The sequence below is a fragment of the Poecilia latipinna genome, unplaced genomic scaffold, assembly GCF_001443285.1.
Source record: "Poecilia latipinna isolate Pla-1442-1.1 unplaced genomic scaffold, P_latipinna-1.0 Scaffold2596, whole genome shotgun sequence".
NCBI lineage: Eukaryota > Metazoa > Chordata > Actinopteri > Cyprinodontiformes > Poeciliidae > Poecilia > Poecilia latipinna.
This window is the reverse complement of record NW_015115212.1, coordinates 57,236-70,847: the sequence shown is the minus strand read 5'-3', so window position 1 is coordinate 70,847 and position 13,612 is coordinate 57,236. Positions and strand designations below refer to the sequence as shown.

The window sequence follows — 13,612 nt, the reverse complement described above, 5'->3', positions numbered from 1 at the left end:
AAATGAATAAACAACAAAAGCATGAGAACTGATCTGCATTCATAACTCCATGATAATCCTCTTCATGATGGTCATCATGGTGTTAAGTGGAATGAAACAAAGCTGCAAGCTTCACTAAATGGACCCTTTTAGTCCAGAGAAACAGTCCAGGTGTTTTTCTGAGCATTTAGACGTTCATCACCTCTACAGGACGGCTGGAGATTAATCACTTTTAGTCATCTCAGCAAATAAAAAATTTATTTAATGCTATTTGGGTTTCAGCCAATAAAGACAGCAGAGATGTAGGAGTGAAATAAACAGTCAGTATAAAGAAAAATGAATACATAATAAATAATATTAAGAGAACACTGTCAAAATAAAGGATACAAACACTGAAATGTACAGATTGTAACAGGAAAAGGACAGTTGGAGAGTTAGAGTCAAACACAACAGGAGCAGATGATTCTGGATGAGTCCAGCTTCAGTCGTTCTCACTTCAGATTCAAGATTTAACACAAGACTGAAACTAAACTAAATGTTCTCCTGCCTCTTAGTGAAATAATCAACAATTTTACATTAAGTAAAGGCAAAAATTAGAGGAGAATTTGTTAAGATCTTTTGTTTAGCTGACAGGATAAGATGATAAAAATGAATCTGGGCAGCAAATAAATCTACGTTTTTGTTTGAGCAGAACTTTGACTCAACTTTTCAACCTTCTTAACTTCCATGATTTTTCTTTTCCACCATTACCTTGTCAGTAAAATCAGTCAGTGTTGTAAACAATCAGTCAGGCATAAACAACCCGTATCTTTTACCATATTTCGGGCTAATCTTCAGGAGGATTTGTGGCCAACCTGTTTCTCTTGTTCCAGAAAGAGGAACAATCCTCTTTTCTTCCGAAAACAGGAACAAGCTTCGCTTTAAAAGGTCTGCCTTCTGCCTTATCTGCTCTCACACACGGATCCTCTCTGCCTCCTCACACGTTACCACAATGTTACCGCTACAATCGGGTGTTTTCTACGCGTTTATTCTCCTCATTGTCTCGCATGTAGCGGATTCTATTAAAGTGATCGTAGGAGACCAGCTTAAAGTTCCTGTGAACTGTGAGCCTGGCGATTCAGTATCACTGCTTCGGGTGGGGCTGGACGGTCCCCGGGATGTCACTACTGGTCAAAGCGGGCAGTGGAAGGTGAGCAGAGAGGAGGACAGAGACTGGATAAAGATCGACTCTTCAAACATCGTTTTAACCCACACGCTGTACACCGATGGAGAGATTTATGAACTGACCTGCTCCACGTCTGGATCCAAGGAAACCATCCAGCTGGAGGTAGTTTTTGCCAGTAAAGTTTCTGTGACCCAGGGTGAGACGGTGACGGAGAAACAGGCTTAACTGGTCGGTGGGAGAAAAGCGGAAAACCTTTGTGTGTGAAGAACCTGAAGGCTGCAGCGGGACACCTGCTGATAGACTGACTGTGTCCACTGACTGGATCACTACTGGAGATCAGTCACTGACCATTGATGGGGCGCAGCCTGAGGACAGCGGGGATTATTTCTGCTACACCCAAGATGGGAAACAATCTAAATCTGGAACTCCTGGTGCTGTTAGACTGACTGTCACTGAGAAAAAGTCACATCAGATGATCTCCAACAGCACAGCAGCATCAGGAAATGTAAGTGCCTCTATGACCCAAGTTTATAGGTGAAATATAAAAACTGTAGTGAGTCTGAAAGTCTCTAAAATCCTCTTTCTCTCTCCAGCCAACTCAGAGTTGTGCCGAACACACTCAGCAGATGTCCACGTTGGTTCTCGCTGTGATCCTGCTACTTGTTGCTCTTGTTGCTCTTATTGTTCTTTGTTTGTGGTGCCTGTTGAAATAAGAAGCAGTAATTTTGTTTAATGGTTAAAGGAGAGGCTGTTATACTGACCTCTGCTGTGTCTTGTGTGTACTGCAGTTGTATTATTCTGTTCAAAAAAAATAAATAAACGAACGCACGTTGAAACGCCTGTTCTCTTCAGTGCCGTGGCAAAATAAACTTTGATTCTGGAAAACTTTACGAGCTGGTACAGAGACGCTGCCATGTTTCCAACTCTACTGAAGCTACAACAAGTGCCAAAATAGACCGGGTTATTTATTTATTAGGGGTTTTTTGTCATCGAAGCTAATGAATCCGGTTCATTTTTTGTAAGCACTTGTAAATAAAACTATAAACCATTTAGTCTGGATGTGGATCTTTGTATATTTGAAAAGCTGTCATCTTTTAGACATCAATAAAATATCTTAGCTCCTCACAATTTTGTATCCTCTGTTTGCTTCACTAATTTTGAAGGTTAACCATTAATGATAATTTAATCAGAATAAAATCAAACATCTGCTACATGTGACGTAAGAGTTTCATCCAAATGTTCCATATTCCATTTCGGACATTTGAGGTGATGCTAAACTGGAGTTATGTTTATCCGGAAGAGTTAAACACAAAATCGTTGGAACCTCATCATTAGGCTGATCACCTTATTTTCTTTTCCTGTCCTTATATTTTGCTGCTTCTTCTGCTCTAAGAACAGACATAAGTGCACCTACAAAACTAGACGGGACTAGACTAAACTTCTGCAAATGTATTTATAAAGCTACTAAAAAGCCCATTTGCAGCATCATTAGGGCGATCACTCAGATAATCAAATATACGTTGCATGTAGTTTTTACCCATTTAGCTGCCTCGTCCATGTCTGATAACAGAATTAAAAATATATAAAACATTGACTATAACTGCCTTGTGTCCCATCATCAACAAACTGTTCAAGGACAAAAATCATGAGTCATTCAGACATGTGCAGCGCCCTGAATCAAACTGTCTGTTTGAACTGGAGTATGAAGTATAAAAAGTTAAAAACACTACATGGGCAGCAACAGATGGGAGTTGCTTATGTGATGGGTGAATAAAAGGGAAACTGGTTAGACAGCTTTAGTCAGTCTAGTGTGCAGAGCTGCATTTTCGTCCCCTGATGAAGGGAGAATGTGGGGAAACAAATGGAGCCATCAGGACAAGACGGAAAACGAGGTGTGGCATTTTCTGCATTCCATGCCACAAACAAAAGGGACACCAAACGTTCATCACCTCCACAGGACGGCATGAGATCACTTTTAGTCATCGCAGCAAAGGAGGCAGAGATGCAGAAGTGAAATAAACATTCAGTATAAAGAAAGCAGGTAGACCCAGGTTGAAGTGTAGATAAATGATGATTTATTTAGATTCAAAATCTCAGGTAGCACAGGAAAACTGACTGCAAATGACATCTGACAACTGACAGTAGACGACATATGACAAGGACCAGACAAGAGACACGGACAACAGGTGGACTTAAATACACAGGGGGTAATCACAGAGAACGACACAGCTGGGAAACAATCAAGGGGGAAGACAGGACAACAGGGAGACTAGCTGGACAAGGAGACCAAAAATAAACACACAGAAAACTCAAATCCTCACAGAAAAATGAATACATAATAAATAATAATAAGAGAACACTGTCAAAATAAAGGATACAAACACTGAAATATACAGATTGTAACAGGAAAAGGACAGTTGCAGAGATAGAGTCAAACACAACAGGAGCAGATGATTCTGGATGAGTCCAGCCTCAGATTCAAGATTTAACATAAGACTGAAACTGAAATGAAAAATCTGCATCTTTTGTTTGAGTAGAACTTTGACTCAACTTCTCAACCTTTTTTCCTCCATGCTGATACTTTTCTAATGTCACCACTTCCTCTTCAAGCTCTCTGCTTCCTCTTATGCTCAATGAAGCAGCAATGACTTCATGTAGACTCAATAGTGCATCACATGGATCTTGTAGTTACAGTTTGCATGTGAGAAAAATACAAAAGAGGCTGCACAGTGAGCCAGCCCAGGTTACTAAACTGGAAAAAGTGCTAACTTGATCTTCTGCACAACCAAACTTACAGTTTCATTGAGGGAAAATCCCAAGGGGATTAATAAAGTTTTCTTTCTTTTTTCCGCCTGCCTGCTAGTCCCTTACCCTCCTGCCTCTTCTTATTGCATCATCACCTCACCTACCCAGCTTGTGTGCTTGTGTCAGTAAGTGAGCAAAGACCAGAGAGAAAATCTGTGTTTATGTTGGCAGTTGAAATGCGGATGATTTACACAAGGACCTGAAGTAAATGGTTGGAACCCCAGTAACAATAAGACCTCAAAGACAACTAGAACTAGTCAGCTTTTAATTCACATGATGACAGGCTATAAAACAATATTTTATGAAAAGACAATAACTGATAAAAAGGAGGCTTTATAATCCAAAGTGAAAACAAGAAAGAGAGTACACGTGTCCTGTCAGAAAGTAGCCTATGTGAGGTCACCATTATTTAAGTATTTTTTACAAAGTAGAAAAGAGTTTGCATCCGATAGCACACATTTGAATGATTTTGTATATCAATAGCTTGCAAGCTGAGAAGGAATAATTGTTTGAACCATACTGCATCATGAGTGTAAGTGTAAGTAACGCTTGAAATCAAAACAACAAACTGTGAGGGACAGCCGGCAAGAATGTTGCTTAAACTCACAGGAATAGAGCACGGACTTATGGAACAGTTTTAATGTATGTGATTAAGTATTATAAACAGGTTAGTTAAAAAAATAAAGAATTACACTTGGTATTTGTTTATGGTTTTGTTCAAATGCAAAAAAGAGAGAAACAAATAGCCTATTTGGTTAAAAAAAGAAAAAAAACACAGGGTGATTTTTTTCCAGGTAATATATGCATTTAAAATCGAGTCATTAAAATTTCTGTGATTTATAGATGTTAGGTAGAATGTTTTGATGATAAATATACTGGGAGCAATATTTGATAGCATGCAAATTTATTAGGTTAAAAATGCTGAATTTTACAAAACAAAATATTCGCTAAAAATAAAATACATGAATTTACTATATATTTTAGCTTAAAGGGACACAAGTATTTTGGTTTTGGATGTTGGTAATTTTTGCGAAATCTGTTTAATTTGTGTTAATTTAATAGCCACTCTTGTGTTTTTTTTTTTTCTTGAGGTTTTAAACCAAATGACTACCCACAATGCTCCTCCATGTTTGGTTCTGGTTATGCAGAGTAGGAACAGATGAAGATAAAGAATACCTTCTGGCACCCTGCCAGAATGCTTTTCGCCTCTGCTGAGGAATTGTGTCAGAGGTATTCTGCCACAGCAGAATAACCCCCCTCCATGCAGCGATGCCGACAAAGAGGAAGGCCACAGCAGCCAGATTACATCATCCTGCTCTCATATACAGATCCTCTCTGCCTCCACACACGTTACCACAATGTTACCGCTACAATCGGGGGTTTTCTACGCGTTTATTCTCCTCGTTGTCTCGCATGTAGTTGATTCTGTTAAAGTGATCGTAGGAGACCAGTTTAAAGTACCTGGGAACTGTGAGCCGGGTGAATCGGTATCACTGCTGTGGGTGAGGCGTGACGGTCCCCGGGATGTCTAACGCGTTACTATTTCAAATCCAGTAATCAGAATAAAGTTAAGCTAAACTGTGTGTTTAGTAACTTAAATAGAATCGTATATTCCTTCCATAGAGGAAGAGACAGTGTTTTATAAGTAAACACTGTTTACTTATAAAAAGGAAGGTGTTTATTAAGGTGTCCTACTGTTTGGCGATCAAACAGCAGGGACTGCAAAGTCAATAAAACAAACGCCACCCAGATTAACAGCTTCCAAACACTTGTTAATGGTGAAAGACTGATTTCTTCTTGAGTCAATAGCGCGTCACATGGGTCTTGTGGTTACAGTTTGCATGTGAGAAAAGAACGAAAAAGGTGCTTGGGAGCCAACCGAGTCTCTGCAAAGCTTATACTAAACTGGACTGTGAGAAGCCCTCACTCCCCGGAGGCGTCCGCGAACACACACCCAGTCTGATCACACTTGAAACAGTGGAAAGTTGCAAAAACTGTCCTTTCAATGTCTTTAATTGACTCTAATAAACTACAGCAAATGCTTTCTGAAGCGATTCAGCAGTGAAATCAATGCGGCCTACTTCCCACAAGCGAAGTGTTAGTACGTCACAAATAATCGTGTCCAACTAATATGGACTCCCCCTACTTCCCCGCCTCCTCCCTCCTTTTTTATCTCAGCAGACATTAACAACTTTGCCGCACTCAGCTCTCAGCTCTCCAATGGAACCGGTACGATCAGGATGTTTCTGCGCCTTTATCCTCTTTCTCGCTGTCCGCCTGCGTGCAGCGGACTGTGCGAAAGTGATCGTAGGAGACCCGTTCAAGATTCCTATAAGCTGCGAGCCGGGGAGGCTGCTGCGGGATTTGGGGGATGATGGTACCCGGGAGGTCGCTACTGGTCAAAGCGGGCAGTGGAAGGTGAGCAGAGAGGAGGACAGAGACCGGATAAAGATCGACTCTTCAAACATCGTTTTCACTCACACGCTGTACACCGATGGAGGGATCTATGAACTGACCTGCTCCACGTCTGGAACCAAGGAAACCATCCAGCTGGAGGTAGTTGTTGCCAGTGAAAAGTCAGTGACCCAGGGTGATAAAGTGACGCTCCCGTGTTACTTTAAAACCATCCGGGGAACAGGCTTACCTGGTTGGTGGGAGAGAAATGGGAAGCATGTGTGTGTGAAGAATTTCAATTATGAAGGCTGCAGCGGGACACCTGCTGACAGACTGACTGTGTCCACTGACTGGATCACTACTGGAGATCTGTCACTGACCATTGAGGAGGCGCAGCCTGGGGACAGCGGGGATTATTTCTGCTACACCCAAGATGGGAAACGATCTGGAAAACCCGCTGCTGTTAGACTGACTGTCATTGAGAAAAAGTCACATCAGATGATCTCCAGCACAGCAGCACCAGGAAATGTAAGTGTCTCTATGAACCGTTTATTCTCTAGGTGAAATATAAAAACTGTAGTGAATCTGAATCTCTCATTCTCTCTCTCTCTCTCCAGCCAACTCAGAGTTGTGCCGAACACACTCAGCCCTGGCAGATGTCCACCTGGGTTCTCGCTGTGATCCTGCTGCTTGTTGCTCTTGTTGCTCTTCGTTTGTGGTGCCGTGGCAAAATAAACTTTGACTCTGGAAAACTTTACGAGCTGGTACAGAGACGCTGCCATGCTTCCAACTCTACTGAAGCTACAACAAGTGTTTAAATAGACCGGGTTATTTATTTATTAGGGGTTTTTTGTCATCGAAGCTCATGAATCCGGTTCATTTTTTGTAAGCATTTGTAAATAAAACTATAAACCATGTAGTCTGGATGTGGATCTTTGTATATTTGTAAAGCTGTCAGCTCTTAGACATAATTGTGGCTCCTCACAATTTTGTATCCTCTTTTTGCTTCATTAATTTTGAAGGTTAATCATTAAAAATTAGATAATCAGAATAAAATCAAACATCTTCTACATGTGGTGTAATCTAGAGATTCATCATAATCAAATATCCAAATACGTTGCATGTAGTTTCTACAGGCAACATAGAAAATATGTTGCCTGTAGATTAGCAATTAAGATCTAAATGTAGATTAGATCCATGAGGCAGCATGTAGTAGCTGCCTCATGGATGAGGCAGCTACTACATACATCTGTTAACAAACTGTTCAAGGACAAAAATCATGAGTCATTCAGACATGTGCAGCACCCTGAATGTGCCTGGAGTGTGAAGTATAAAAAGTTAAAAACACATGGGCAGCGACAGATGTGAGCTGGTTATGTGATGTGTGAATAATCACATCAGAGAGAGAAACATGTTAGGCAGCTTTAGTCCACCGTGTGCGCAGAGCTGCATTTTTGTCCCTTGAAGGGAGAATGTAGGGAAACAAACGGAGCCATCAGGACAAGACGGAAAACGAGGTGTGGCATTTTCTGCATTCCATGCCACTGAGAAAAGGGACACCAGACCAGGCCAGTAAAATCTTCTGCAATTATCAAAGAAGGAGACTGTATATGCATTTTCACGACCTGAATATGATTATCTGGGAGGGTCAGTGGGGAAGCCAACATTTTTCAGTGCCACTGATTCCACTATGCAATCAGAAGAATGTGCAGTTTTTCAAAGCCCACTGACTGACTGGCTTAGTGACCAAAGATCTGTAAAGACCCAAAGCCACATGTGGAAAACTGTCTGCAAGTTTATATCAGTCAACAAGTCAGTTCAAAGGTCTTTACATCATAAAAAACACAAAAATATAAGGTCATAGAACACAAAATCGACAATTATTGAAGCATTGCTTTCATTCTAAATGTTGATTAATGTTTAATTTATTATGGTACAAAAGCTACTCTGACCATTTGGGTTTTAGTCTACATTTAAAGGCACTCAGTGTTTCAGCTGTTTTGCAGTTTTCTGGAAATTTGTTCCAGATGTGTGGTGCATAGAAGCTGAAAGGTGTTCCTCCACAGCTGGTTCTGGGGATGCAGAGCAGAACCAGAACCAGAACCAGAAGACCTGAGAGATCAGGAAAGTTGATACAACAGCAGCAGATCTTTCATGTACGTAGCTCTAAGTTGATGGTCAGAAGTACAACTTAGCCACGAATGGCTGAATATTTCATTTCTAAATATCAATAAGACCCAGGAAGCTTGATTCTTGATCACTACATTTGTTCTTGACTTTATTTTTTACAGTAAACCAGGATTTACTATATATGGCAAAGGATATGGCAAAAAGAAAAAAAAGAAAAGCAATCAAGCAAAGGATGATCAGATAAATGAATAAACAACAAAAGCATGAGAACTGATCTGCATTCATAACTCCATGATAATCCTCTTCATGATGGTCATCATGGTGTTAAGTGGAATGAAACAAAGCTGCAAGCTTCACTAAATGGACCCTTGTAGTCCAGAGAAACAGTCCAGGTGTTTTTCTGAGCATTTAGACGTTCATCACCTCTACAGGACGGCTGGAGATTAATCACTTTTAGTCATCGCAGCAAATAAAAAAACTATTTAATGCTATTTGGGTTTCAGCCAATAAAGACAGCAGAGATGCAGGAGTGAAATAAACATTCAGTATAAAGAAAAATGAATAGATAATAAATAATAATAAGAGAACACTGTCAAAATAAAGGATACAAACACTGAAATGTACAGATTGTAACAGGAAAAGGACAGTTGGAGAGTTAGAGTCAAACACAACAGGAGCAGATGATTCTGGATGAGTCCAGCTTCAGTCGTTCTCACTTCAGATTCAAGATTTAACACAAGACTGAAACTAAACTAAATGTTCTCCTGCCTCTTAGTGAAATAATCAACAATTTTACATTAAGTAAAGGCAAAAATTAGAGGAGAATTTGTTAAGATCTTTTGTTTAGCTGACAGGATAAGATGATAAAAATGAATCTGGGCAGCAAATAAATCCACGTCTTTTTCTTAATATGAGCAGAACTTTGACTCAGCTTTTCAACCTTCTTCCCTCCATGCTGTTCCTTTTCCACCGTTGTCACTTCCTCCTCCTGCTCCTCCTCCTCAGTGAACCAACTCCAGCTGGCTGCTGGAGAAAGGCAGCACGCCGCTGACGTAGTAGGCGATGCCGAGGGAGAGGAGGGCGATGACCACCAGCAGCAGCAGGACCCTCCAGAAGCCCAGGTCCTCCACAAACTCCTGCCAGGTGGTACGGAAGCTGGACAGGACGCCTTCGCTGCTCTGCAGGTTGGGGTTGAGCAGAGAGTGGCTCTCCATCGCGCTGGGACACAGAGACGAGACATGCTGACCAGTGGACACCATCACACAGACAGCTCTGCTACAATTTCTACTGTTTGTCATCACAGCTTCACCTGTGGCTCGATTCTCTCTTGGTTCCAGGCTCCACGGTTTCCCCCAGAAAACTTTCCATGCTACTCGGCTGGCTAAGAATAACTAAACACCAACTATAAAGTCTTTATAAAGAGGCGACCATAGAAGGCAAATCAAATTTTTTAATTCGAGTTGATTCAGCCTAAGCATCCAAAGGTTGTTGATCCTCTATCTGTTACTTGTCACTTTATTCCCTGAAGTTGTTAGCATGTAGCCCAGTGGTTACGGCGTTCCAGTGACAAGACACCAGACCTCAGTCATCCTATGTGTTCATATACTGACCGTACTATGGTCATATTGTGATTCTCACCAAAGAGATTCTTTAACGCACATTTGCTGTCACAGTTACAGTATAAAAACCATCCTATAATAATTGTTTGTTTTTTTAATAATAAAAAATAAACAATGCTTTGCCTTGTGGGGGTGCAAGTAAAACCTGACGGCCCGCCAGGCTGATAATACACTCAGGGAAAGCATTGCTCTGCTCCTTTTCTCCTTCTTCTCAGCTGGACTTCTCTCCACAATAACAACTTTAAAGATCAACATCGTCCAGTCAACTGGCGATACATTTGCACTTAACCAGGATAGACGCAAGAAAGTCTAGCGAGTATATTAGCAGAGTATCAGTAGCTCAAGTCACAGAACGCAACGAGGACGAGTGCACAATTCAAACTTTTATCTGACAATAAAGTCCCAAAAACTGAAAATACATAGAGTATACTAGATTAAGTAGTCCTTCCACAACAAAATTTAAGACTAGTGATTAACGTATTTAAGGCCAAATTACACGTTTTAATGAATTTAAGACATTTTAAGCCCTCAACTTTAAATACATAAATGTAAGACTTTTTAATGATGCAGACACCTGTAATAGGAAAACTAAACTTATTATGTCTAGAATACTAAGACTTTTAGATGCTTCCATTCACAGCTCCTGTTTTACACAATCACTAGATAGCTTAGCTTGCTATCAAAGTATTGGAGAAAGTATTTAGGAGAAAAGGGAAATGCTGCTGTACTTCAGTGTATGTCGTAGTTACAATTAGGGCTGCTGTAAATGAGTATTTTAGTAATCAAGTATTTTATCTATTATTCCTACAATTAATCGAATAATCGGATTAAAGAAAATGATAAAATAAAACATTGGTAAATCTTACATAACAGCAGAATTACTATCGCATATTAACATCAGTCCAATTTTTCATATTTGAGAATCCCTAACAATTACTCTTCTGTACTTTAGGAAATTAACTTCTAACAATAATAGCTCACTTTCCAAGTTAACCTGAAGAAAAGTTATACAAAAATCTAAAATTATGTACAATTTAATGATAAAGAGGCAGGTTCACAAATACACTTATAAACAACGTCTGTATGTCCAGCTTTTAATGTATGTTTTCATCTTCATTCAGTTTAACAGATGAACTCTCACCTTGCCCAGCCATTTGTAGCTTTTGTGTCAATGTTAGCGACAGAATTTGACACCTTCATTCGTCACACACAGAAACTCATCTACCAGTTATATACCTCTATGATGAGCTCCGCCACCCATTTGTTGAGACTGAGATGATATTAAATAAATTTTCCGGTTTGTCCCTAAGCTACACATCTGAAGCTCAGCTGCTAGCACTGTTCAGTCTCTCCGCTCAGCTGTATAAATATGCTCTTCCCCACAGGCATATGAACACTGGCCACATAATGACCGTACTGTAGTGATATTGCTTTGCCTGGCTTTGCCCCCAAAGCAAAGCAAGCAAACAATGCTCAGCTCTGGGAGCTGCTTCCTGCTGGCCGTACTCCAGGCATCGCACCAGTCATTTTAAGGACGCTTATTAGTCCACCAAAAAATGACAAAAACCCAGACGTAATCATGAATCAATAAAATCCCCACGGGCCGAACTTGAAAATTGGACGTTATGCTGCAGATTTTGAAAAATCGAGGTACTCAAATCATTCAAGGAATCGTTTCAGCCCTAGTTACAACGTTGACCAGAGCCGGAGCAAAATAACGTCTACTTGAATTTTGCCAGAAACGTTGTTTGAAACTAACAAACAAACAAAAAAAAAACAGCTCAGATGAGAAATCCTGTTAACAGAACAACTATAATACAGCTAATAGGTGGCAAGGTTACTGTAAGTTACTGAAACTGAACGACAAAAGCAATTCGCTCTGGTTTACCACACAACATTCAGGGGATAAAGCAACTGTTTGGTGCATGAACCAAATATGACCTTGTGACCTTCTTTCAATGCTCCATGGTAACACACAAAAACCTCATGCTTCAGGGGAAGTGTGCCAGGAACAATCTAACACAAGTATGCAGGAGAAGTATCCTCTGCATACTTCTTCTGAAGTAACCAGGGGATGCAAATTAAAACATAGAGTGTGAAATAGTTATTTGTGCAGGAGAAATATGCAGCAACTGTGACACATGTTGGTTGCAAACATGTGTTTGCAACCAACATGTGTCAAATGAGATAAATACAGAGAAGCTCTGAGAGAACACTTGTTAAAAGTTGCACCAAACTGGGATAAAAGCTCACTTTTTAGAAGAACAGCCGCAAACATGCACCCAGATTTACAATGGGTTGTTTTAAATCAAAGTGTTTTCATGTGGTAGGATGGCCAAGACTTAAATTTAAGAAATTTTAGAGATCTGAAAACTGATGGTCACAGATTTGCCCCATACCACGGAGCTAGAGCTGTTTTACACTTAAGAATCCTGAGTCTCACCTCAAAGTTTATTCCCAATTACAGTGAAAGGTGGTTCTACAAAGTACTAACTTAATACGGTCAGTAGGTTCTGGCTTAATTTCCATGACCTACAGAAAATAAACATGGGCCGTATGCTGGTTTCAAAATATACCGCGATATGGAAAAGTCACATTTCACTATGATTCTTTGTCATATTGTTGCTGCAGGACAAGAGTTTTTTTTTTTCTTTTCTGGTCAGAGAAAAAGTGCAGGTCAAATCCCATCGGTCATATGCATAACATTTAATTTATTGGCCAGCTAGAGTCAGCAGTTGAGATGTTGTTCTGAGTGTTAATGGAAACCAGGCTTGACTGAACATTGCAATAACATTTCTTAGGGTTAGAAATGCTGTCTTAAATTCTTAAAAGTGTGAAAGAGCTCTCAAAACCTTCAAATGACTTTCCTATAAGGAATGTGCCTGAAGACAACATCCTAATGAATCTTTTTATTTATACATTTAAAAGAATACATGAATATTTAAATGCATCAGTGAATATATAAAGTAACAAATTCAACCATTGTCTATTTTTATTTAACTTCAGTGTACTTTAATTTACAGTCTTTTTTTCCTCCACACACTGTACTAGTCAGCTGACGAAAAAGAGTCACGCCCTATTTCAGGGGCCTGGCATGTAAAACTTTTATCGGCCATGTTCATTCTAGCAAATAAATCGAGGTTTCCATGAACAGCTTCAGTAGATAATGCAGCGCAGCACGCTAGACATTAAGATAACATTCAAATAAAACCTGATTCATATGAATCAGAGAAACAGTTTTATCTACAATTAACAAGGATAAAACTGAAAAGTGTTCTGGGCTTGTTGAGGAGCAAGAAAGTTATAGGTAGAGTTAGTTTACCCTTCCACTCTCGTTTTCTTTTGTTTACAAAGCGGCAATATAAAATATGATAAATTTAAGGAATAATATAAAAAGTAAATTTCAAACAGAGCTACTTTTATCCAAGACGATTTGTTGTTTATTTTTAGAAGCCCCTTGGAAATAGCCACACAATACTTGTTGCACGTATTAAAACTAGAGGTGTGCCGATCGATCGGC

General features: G+C 39.8%; 2 protein-coding genes across 5 annotated transcripts in view; one reads left to right on the top strand and one right to left on the bottom strand.

The window, feature by feature from the left end:
• Positions 1–225: 225 nt before the first annotated feature.
• ankrd46b (ankyrin repeat domain 46b) overlaps positions 226–13,612 on the bottom strand; it is a 23,962-nt gene continuing 10,575 nt past the window's right edge. Inside the window, exons 4-5 of one of the 3 annotated variants that reach the window (XR_001422624.1) lie at positions 9,414–9,691; positions 226–683 (exon numbers count right to left, since the gene is read on the bottom strand). Coding sequence is in view for 1 of the 3 variants with exons in the window: in XM_015020511.1 (XP_014875997.1) it covers positions 9,475–9,691 (217 nt within the window). In the remaining 2 variants the exon portion in view is untranslated. Of the gene's footprint in view, positions 684–3,668; positions 3,704–9,307; positions 9,692–13,612 lie in introns of those variants that run through there. The other 2 variants (XR_001422625.1, XM_015020511.1) reach the window with 2 other exon arrangements.
• Positions 6,090–7,262, top strand: LOC106938451 (uncharacterized). 2 transcript variants are annotated; one of them, XM_015020509.1, is made up of 2 exons: positions 6,090–6,871; positions 6,961–7,262. In XM_015020509.1, exons 1-2 carry the CDS (start codon positions 6,170–6,172, stop codon positions 7,159–7,161), a joined length of 903 nt encoding a protein of 300 aa, XP_014875995.1. In that variant the 5' UTR covers positions 6,090–6,169; the 3' UTR covers positions 7,162–7,262. The 2 variants fall into 2 exon arrangements, with proteins under 2 accessions (XP_014875995.1, XP_014875996.1); XM_015020510.1 differs by having other exon boundaries at positions 6,090–6,877; positions 6,970–7,262.